Source organism: Carassius auratus, unplaced genomic scaffold, assembly GCF_003368295.1.
Source record: "Carassius auratus strain Wakin unplaced genomic scaffold, ASM336829v1 scaf_tig00043601, whole genome shotgun sequence".
In the NCBI taxonomy this organism is placed as follows: Eukaryota; Metazoa; Chordata; class Actinopteri; order Cypriniformes; family Cyprinidae; genus Carassius; species Carassius auratus.
The window spans coordinates 109,563-119,544 of NW_020526784.1; the positions used below are offsets into that span (position 1 = coordinate 109,563).

The 9,982-nt window shown below is 36.5% G+C and overlaps 1 gene segment (V, D, J or C); it reads right to left on the bottom strand.

The window, feature by feature from the left end:
- Nucleotides 1–3,603: 3,603 nt before the first annotated feature.
- Nucleotides 3,604–4,125, bottom strand: LOC113086617 (T cell receptor alpha variable 18-like). The segment is given in 2 exon segments: nt 3,604–3,917; nt 4,086–4,125. Coding segments are annotated over 2 exon segments (354 nt in total).
- Between the last annotated feature and the right edge of the window lie 5,857 nt (nt 4,126–9,982).

Sequence of the window (9,982 nt, forward strand, 5' to 3'; positions counted from 1 at the left end):
TCACATTCAGGGCCTCCTCTCCCTCGTCAGGCCCTTGGAATTGTCAAAATAAAGGAGACTAATGACTAAATTTACTGCATTCTTTTGTAATATTTAACAGTAATCTCAGTCAGATGTCTGTGTGGGGTATTGTAGAACAGTTTCCACAGCACAATAACACTATTATCTTGGTGCTCATTCTCATCTTTTTAAAGTTGTAAGCTCAATTAGGTTTTTGTTCTAGCACTGAATATCCTGTTGTCACAGTGGGCTGCAGAGCACAGTAGTACAGAGCAGAATCAGACACACGTGGATTTTGAATTGTCAGAGGAACTGATCTTGAAATAGAATCATGTCTGGAGTGAAATCGTCCCTTGAACTCAATGGCTTCATCTCCATCTCCAATTTTATGTCTCCGTAGTATATATTTTGGAGAGTGATGGCTGTTTTGTCTGTACCAGAGTAGAGTAGGGTTTTGGCTTGTAGTATTGTATTTACAATCCAAAGTTACTGAATCCTCCTCTTCATATGCTGATTGGAAACTGTGGGGCTGTTTAACAGAGTCTTGTCCTCTGCATTCTGTGAGGAGAGTAAATTATGTTAGTAAGTTTGTGTATAATCTATTAGAACTGACAGGTAAGAGAAAATACATGCATAAAATTTGGTACATTACCCATGAAAGTTGCAAACAGGATTAAAAGAGTTTCCACACAGCTTCTCATTGTAATCAAGATTTAAAAGACATCCAGAAGTATATTCTCTTGAATCTAACTGGAACTTGCTGAGATGCTTATACTCCTTGTTAAGTTCTGGTTGTAAGGGTGGAGCTGTATATATTTGTTAAAACATCTCCCCCAAGTGGAGGAGAACAGACACACATCTGTTTAACCTCTGTCAGGTTTTCTTTTGAAACGAGTGCCCCCACATTTAAATTATACTGCAGTGAAAATGAAGTGTTTAAGCATTCTCACGAGTTCTAGCTGAAGAAATAATAATTATGTACAATTTGATTTCTATTGCTATTGTTTATCATTGTCCTTTGCCAGCATCCCCCCTTTTTTATATAAGACATGCTGATCTGACACCAGAAAACCTTAAGCTCAGATTCTGGTCAAGCTTTTATTCTGAGAGAGAGAGAGAGAGAGAGAGCGAGAGAATGACATGTGTATACTGTACTTTGAAGTGGAACATGTACTTGATTGCATTAATAGTACATGCTCATTATTTTCATCCTTCCATAAATACTAGACATACTTACATTCAGTAATTTAGAGTATATGAATATTAATTTTTAGTGGATAATAATATTAGATTTTTTTAATTAACAGTCATGATATCTCATTATATCATAAGATCATAACATAATCTTTGCACCCTAAAAAAACAGCACCGAAGTCCTGTCAATAAATTGAATGAGTATGTTTTTTGTTTGTTAGTGAAATACCATACCATAAAGGAATATGTCTTGACACTCAAACTATAATCACAAATATGAGTTAAAATGAGTGAATTTATTTTAATTTTTTGTAAATGTATTTGTCTATAGAAGTAGCGTGAGAAACATTTCTGTACATCTGTTCTTCTGTGAACGATCACTGTGGTTTTTGTATGGAGTCAGAGGTTTTCCTTTCACTGTGGGCTGCACAGCACAGTAGTACAGAGCAGAATATGCCTCTGCTGCAGGGAAGATCTCCAGCTCCATGTGTTTGGTGTCTTTTCTGTTGGCCATTGTTATCCCAGGAACCTGAGGAGAAGCCTGTTTTATGAATCCAGACGATTCCATTATGAGGAACTGAGGTGCTTTTTCAGGGAATTGACGGTACCAATAGAAATCATAAACGGTGCCAGTGTAGCTGCAAGATAAGATAACTTTTTCATCTGTTTTAGCGATTACTGTGTCATTCTTGGGAAATATGATCTCTTCAGCATTACTAACACCTGAAAACAATTAAGAGAGCAGTGAGCATTTTTTTTTTACATCAGAATTCTGATTCGCATATTACCAATTTTAAGTTAAAATGAGTTATCTCTGTGAAATCTTACCTTGAAATGCTATTAGGAGAGATTCTATTAATATGACTACTGCAAATGTTGACATGATGTATTGTTTGTCAGGAGAAAAAGGCCAGGTTTACTAAAACAAGAAGTTCCTTATCTCAGTGTTGTAAAGCTGCTTTACTCCTCCCCCTTTTAAGCATGTACGTCTTATGTGAGAGTAAATACTCTAAAGTACCATTCATTTCACATCCAAAGGGGAGTTAAAAGTATACAAATTAGTCTCTGTCTATATCTTTGTAGTTGTTTTCTTGTTTCTTTTTTTGTGACTGCCTTTAAAATTTGAAGGTACATTGCAAATAGTTGAATAGGCCGTAGGGACCACTATGTACATGTATCAAGACACGCGCACATCCTGGATTGTCAGCGGAAGGTTTTTAGATTTTCATTAAATCTCTCCTTAAAGTTTTCATCCTCATCTCTTGATTCAGCATATCTCTTCAGCACATATTTTGGGAGTTGATTTTCTTTGTATTGGTACCAGTAAAGCATTGGGAAAGCATTGGTTTTGAATGTGCAGTCAGTAGTCACTGTTTCCCCGGCAGTGGCAGTTTGCACTATTGTGGACTGAGTAACACTATATCCTCTGCTCAGCATTCTGAAAATCAACACAAAATATCTGTAAATTATTAAGTAGCCTAAAACTAAATTCCTGAAATAGAGAATATGGTAGAACTGATTACATACCGGAAGAAAATGAAAAAAAGAATAAGTAAAAATGTGATCCAAGCATTCATTCTGTAACTGCTGCTGAGCTGAAATATTTAAATTGTTCTCAGAAAAGCGGTCTTATTAGGTACTGTACAAGGTGAATTTGGTAGATGTGAGTCTTGCCATGTTGTTAACTCAATCAACTTCATGTCAAATGAGGAATGGATGTGTTGTGCATGTTGGGTTCATAGCTCAGTTGCATGTCTTCTGGAACATCTTAATGGATTCAAAGTTAAATCTATTCTGTAAATCTGGCTCAAAGGTCTGACGGATTAAAGAATAGTTCACCCCAAAATGAAAATGCTGTGATCATTTATTCACTCTAAACTTGTTCTAAACCTGTAAGTGTTTCTTTCTTCTGTTCAACACAAAAGAAGATATTCTGAAGGACGTTGCTAACCTAATAGTTGACAGTGCCTAAACAATGAACTGGTGAACTTCAACAGCTCAAGATGTATGCATATCTTAATGTTTCAATCTAGAAATAAGCAAATGCAAGTGGTGTTATAGTGATGAGTGACTGGATGATTTCAGGCAAACGAAGCAGTATCTAAAAACAGCATTGTTTAGGAAAATAGAGAAGGGATTTTTCTCAAAGAAATGTGTTCTTTAAAAGACTATTTCTTTTATTTCTGTTTTAGAGATTGAATTAATTATTTAATTTGTTACATACCGTACTCTTAATATCATTTACTTTGATCCTCTCTCCCTCCCATTTAATAAACAGGTGTTACCATGTTGTGGTGTTTATCTTCTGTGTGGGTTAAATGAGAGATAAATGTGGCTGGGTGTCATTTGATTACGAATGTTTTTGAACTTTGTGTGTGAGTTTTTGTAAAACCTTTCAAGCATTTTGTATCACTGGGCTGTTGCTCTTAGAGCACAGAAATAGCGAGCTGAATCTGAGAGAATAACACTCCTAATAGTGAGTTCAGTGGATGATTGGGATGTAGTCGACAGAAAGCGACGGTCTTGTATATCCTCTTCACGGTTCCATGATCGAGCACCTTTCCACAGTATATACTGGGGTTCGGAGTTGGGATGCTGTCTGTACCAGTAAAGCAAAACTTCATTGCTGATTGTACTGTATGTGCAGCTCATTGTCACAGACTCTCCTTCTTTACTGATTATAGCGTCCTTGTCTTTTGGTCCAATGCTGTCAGGAAATACACCTGAATATACATTTTAGACACACAACAGTACATCTGTAAACCAGCCTGTATAAAAGGTTCTATTTAAAAAAACTGTGTAATTTCTCATAGTTTGATATTTACTCTGTATTGTTTACTGTTACTGAAATAGCTTAAAAATGTGAATGTGTAAACTGTATTTTACTGTACCTGATACTGTTATGACAATCAGTAGTAGATGCTTCTCCATGTTTATGCTTTTGATGAGAGCTGTTCTGAAGATGTTATGTTCTGTTTTACTTACTGATTAATTACTATATGTGGAGATGCTGCCTATTGTTTATTAATAATGTGGGCGTGACTAATGACATCAGGACTACTTCTTTCTCTCCCTTGTATAGTTTTCTTTTGATTTTGTTTGAGAATCGGTTACACGGTTACACCGTGATGCACAGTTGTAGGAAGTTCAGAGGACTTTAAACTTTCAGAATAAACTTCAGAAAGGAACAGGCCAAGAATCTAAGAGAACTGCTTACAGAATCCAGCAGTAATTCCATCACTACCTGGTGATTTATTACATTTTAGTTATTGCATTTTAGTGTTGCAATTTCAGCGATAGTAATTCGGGATCACATAATAGATGATCCTCTTGACTAATTATTTTTACATTCTCTAAATGCTTACAACAAATTTTACATATTAAGCTCACTAAATTTATATGTGTATAAATAAGAGTAATAATTAAAACAAAAACTAGAAATTGTATTAAAGTTATCTGTAATAGATCCGTTAATATTCATTTTGGAAATATAATTTAATTTATCCCTAGACTTTTCAAGTTTGAACAAATAAGCAGACATCTGCTCTCCATGCTCTAACCATTTTTGTCTCGATTCAATAAAGGCTCGCTGTGATCACCTTCTGTACGTATCATCAAGCTTATTTTGTCATTCTGTTAGGCGCACTCTTCTTCCATGAGAGGCTGTGATTTAGCTATTGTACTAGTCATTTCCCCTCTACTCATCTTTCCATTTCCTGTTTAAGATCCCTTAATTTAAGCAAATAACTATTCATTTTCCAGTATGAGTGATGCCTGTTACAGTTTGCATTTGATAAGAAACTTTCTCATACTGTAATTATGACTTACTTAGTATCTCGTTATATTGAAAAACTTTCTCGTAATATTTACTTATTTTCTCATAATAATGACTTTTCTCATAATAATGATTTAGTTTCTCGAAATAATGACTTAATCCACATACAAAAAATTGTGTGCGCTGTTCCTGCATGGCTTTGATCAACAGATGTCACTAGCGTGCCTTCACTCTTGTGTTGCGCATTTGTCGAGTACTGTATGTGTTTTGTGTGTATCTGTATGTGTTTGGGGGTGGGGGGGGGGGTGTGTTTTTTGTGACTTATCAGGACACAACTCTGTATAATGACATGGGTATGACACAGGTGTTACAACCCATGTCCCCATTTTTTTAAATGCTTATAAAACATACAGAATTAGTTTTTTTTTGAGAAAGTAAAAATGCACAAAGTTTCCGGTGAGGGTTAGGGTTAGGTGTAGGGTTGGTGTAGGGCCATAGAATATACAGTTTGTACAGTATAACAACCATTACACCTATGGGATGTCCCCACTTTTCACAAAACAAACGTGTGTGTGTGTGTGTGTGTGTGTGTGTGTGTGTGTGCGTGCGTGCGTGCGTGTGTGTGTGTGTGTGTGTGTGTGTGTGTGGATTAAGTCATTATTTCGAGAAAGGTTCTCATTATTACAAGAAAATAATTTATTATTACAAGAAAGTTTCTCATTTCTTGTTTTACTGTGGCGGAAACAGACTTCCATACTTATCCTCCTCAAAAAGACTATAAACATTGCAAAAAACATCTAAAGTAAAAATGAATGTATATATCACATTCTGGAGCCATGCAGATGAATAACTTTAACATATGACTTAAACTGAATAACAACAAGTGTGTTTATAAGTTCTTCTCTGTCCTCTTCCCTCATGTACTTCAGGTGTTACCTCATTCTGTAATTTACAGTCTCAGTGGTTTACAAAAGATATACATGTGGTGTTATAAACCATTTCTGTGGTTTGATGTGCATTTGTTTGCTAAAGTTCAAAGCAATAACAGTGTGTAAGTTTTTGTAAAGCTTCTCAGGTATTTTATATCACTGGGCCTCTACTCTTAGAGCACAATAATAGAGAGCTGAATCTGACAGAATTACACTCTCAATAGTGAGTTCAGTGGATGTTTGGGATGTAGCTGGCCGAAATCGCTGATCTATTTTATCCTCTCCTCCATATGATCGAGCACCTTTCCACAGTAAATATTTAGGTTGTGTTTTGGGATACTGTCTGTACCAGTAAAGCATAACATAAATGCTGTTTGTAGCATATGTGCAGCTCAGTGTCACAGACTCTCCTTCTCTCCTGATCATATTTGTATCCTTATCTGGTCTGATGCTGTCAGCAAACACACCTGCAATAAAACATAGCAATTGCACATTAAACCATCAGCCCTTTCCATAAACCAAAAAAAAAAACACCATTAGATTTTTAAACGGTAAAATATATTCACCTGAAATTGTTATTTGAATCAGTAACAGACATATCTCCATGTTAATACCTCAGTTAAAATGTTTTAATTGGTTTAGATATAAGCTAAAGGAGCAATAAATGAAATAAATGATTGAAATGGATGCATAGATAAATGACTGCAGTGGGGAGGTGCTCTTATTGTGGGCGTGGTTAGTGACATCACAACCAATCCTCTATCCCTTTTTATTTCAAATTGTATAGTTATACAGAGGATTTATCAGTTTAACCAATGTGAACTAAATGTAAAAAAGAAGAAAAAAAACAACAGCTGTATTTACAAATCTTATGAGAAGTTAACTCTTTTTATGCAATATATTCTCAGTGTACATATTAGAATATATGCTGTACATAATGCAAACAGTCACTGTTCTTGCAATTAATATTAAATACATTTGACACAGATCCTAGTTCAATTCTCCTTTCTTATTGAATATTTTAGTTCACATGAGAAGTCAGATAACATATTTCTTTTTTTCTGTAAAAAAGTAACAGTTTTCACATTTTTCTATGAAATGTCAAATTGATTTAGCTGTAAAACAACAATTTGTTCTAGTTTATTATCATACCTTCTCTTCTTTTCATGCTCTCCTGTTGTTCAGCAGGTGTTACCACATTCTGTTATTTACAATCTCAGTGGGTTTATAAACCTTTGATTACTAACTTTTAAAGCAAGAATTGTGTGTTTGAGTTTTTGTAAAGATTCTAAGGCATTTTGTATCACTGGGCTCCTACTCTTAGAGCACAGTAATAGAGAGCTGAATCTGACAGAGTTACACTCTTAATAGAGATTTCAGTGGATGTTTGGGATGTAGTCGACTGAAACCGGTCTGGTATATCCTGATATATGCCATATGACCGAGCACCTTTATAAAGTAAATACTGAGGTTCTTTATTAGGAGACTGTCTGTACCAGTAAAGATACACATATTTGCTGCTTGTATCATATGTATAGCTCAGTGTCACAGACTCTCCTTCTCTCTTAATCATATCAGTATCTTTGTCATTTGGTTCAATGCTGTCAGAAAACACACCTGTAATGTAATTGTGGTTGCAACATTAAACCATCAGACCTTTCCATGAATCAGAATTCCATTTTTGTCAAAAACAACAATTGATGATTGAAGCATTAATTATATTCACCTGGAATTATGAGAATCACTAGCAGACGTACCTCCATGATGAAGCCTCAGTTTTAAAAGTTTAAATTGGTTTTGATCACAGCTTGTCGTTTTTGAGGTTCATCTAAACTTATAAACGTTTGATAAATGAAATAAATGACTGAAATGGATGCATAAATGAATAACTGCAGTGAGGAAGGTGCTCTGCTGTTTATGAATAGTGTGGGTGTGGTCACTGACATCATAACCAATCCTATCTCTTCTTTTCATAATGTAAATATAATGGAACAATGCATATCAAGTTAAATGATTGGAACAATATAATGACAATACTCATCAACCTCAGTGACGTTTTTTACGATCTCGCATTGTGGATCTTAGAATAATCTACATGAGGCTAAACCATATAGTTTTTTCCTTTACAATTCGTATTTATTCTTTTGGCATAACTTCTATTTAATGATTCTCTGTATTTCACACAAGAATAAACATAGTGTTGGTGTTGTTTTTTTGTCTTTAAAGGGGGGGTGAAATTGCTATTTCATGCATACTGAGTTTTTTAACACTGTTAAAGAGTTGGATTTCCCATGCCTAAACATTGGACAAAGGTTCAAAATAAGTTGTAACCTTTGAAGGAGTATTTTTGTTCCCAAAATACTCCTTCCGGTTTGGTCACAAGTTGGAATTTTTTTTTCGAGTATGGCTCATAAGACAGTAAAACAGAAACTGGACACTAGCGACCCCCATTGGAACTCAAATTGAGACAAATGAGCCCCAGTTTTAGCGTTTTTTAGCACTTCCGTTCTGACGCGCAGACTCAAACGGAAGCTTGACGACGTTCAGCAACCCTGTCTGACAGATGTAAAATTCTCTAAGTGGCTTTGGCGTGCAAACTGCCATCGTTTAATCTTGCAGAGACGGCGAGCTTGAGCGGGGAGTTTCTTTGTCGTGAGTGAGCAGGAGTAAGTATTCTGATTAATCATTTTGTATAGTATTTTAAAATGTAACGCCAGTACGCCATATTAAATTAATTGCCTGCGAGCTTTCTCCTCCTGTCTGTACCGGTAATGCGACAGAGAGCTGAGTGGTTATGACGTAATCGTTAGCCTATTTTTACAAAAACTGTTTCTACGGGGCCATAATGTAACATAGAAGGTAATGGAGCCCTTTATACATTGTCGTGGTATCTTTAGGAATAAATTATGGACAAACAGAGTCTTAAAACGCCTCAAAATGTAAAGTTATTCCGCTGTCAAAGTGATGCCAAAATGAATGGGAGTCAATGGGAATGCTAACGCAAGTGAAGTTCCTGCTAAAAGATGGCAGCCCCCACCCGACTTCAACTTCCGGTCGAGTTCCTTGCCCTTGGTATGGCTCTGTGTGACGTTAGATGGAGCGGAATTTCCTTATATGGGTCCCTGAAGGCACTTCTGCCGGAAGAGCGGCGCCTCCCGTATAGCGAGGCTGAGCAGCACAGACATTTCAGTGATCAGAGCGAGAGAAGCGTTGCGAAAGTCACAAAAGAAGTGTGTTTTGGTTGCCAGGTGCAAGACAACCCTGCACAGATTACCAAAAAAAAAAACAGCATCAAGGGACCAGTGGATGGAGTTTATTTTTACAGAGCATCAACGGAGTTGTTGCAAGTGTTTTTGTTTGTTCCCTGCATTTCGAAGATGCTTGTTCACAAGGCCCAGTTTGACGGACGGATTTGCGTATCGTTTATTTCTAAGGATGATGCAAATCCCAACGAAAAGGGTCACGATCGTGTGTTGGACCCGCAGGCGGTGAGTAAAAACTGCTTCAAATATCTCTGCCTCCTTGTTAGTGCGTCCCCTCCATGCCAGAGACCCGGGTTCGAGCCCCGCTCGGAGCGAGTCGTTGTGCTGCTGCTTTCGTTCAGTTTCAGCCTCTGGATCTGATTCTGGATCATAAATAAACGGCTGAATCTGACTGTAAGCCATGGTTTGTTTGGATGATGGTTTTCCCTCACGGTAATGTTACAGCTTCCACCCTCTCAACGCAAAGCCTACTGGCGCTCGTGATTCTTTAGCTCCGCCCACACGTCACGCCTCCAGCCGGTCGTGTTTTTCCGGGAAAAATCGGTACAGACTATCTTTCTCTTATTGAATATAATAAAACTAAATAATTTTTGGATTTATGAAGGATGCAGAACTACTCTATAGGTACTCAAGATTAACAGGATATTTGAGTGAAAACGAGCCATTTCACCCCCCCTTTAAACTTGAAATTATACAATTTAGCTGTTAAGGTAAAGCAAGACATTACATATACAAACAAATATACAAACATTAAGTTCAGTTACTTGTTCTTGATCATTATTATTATTGAATTTTCTCTACTCGTTTTCACGTTCCTTAAT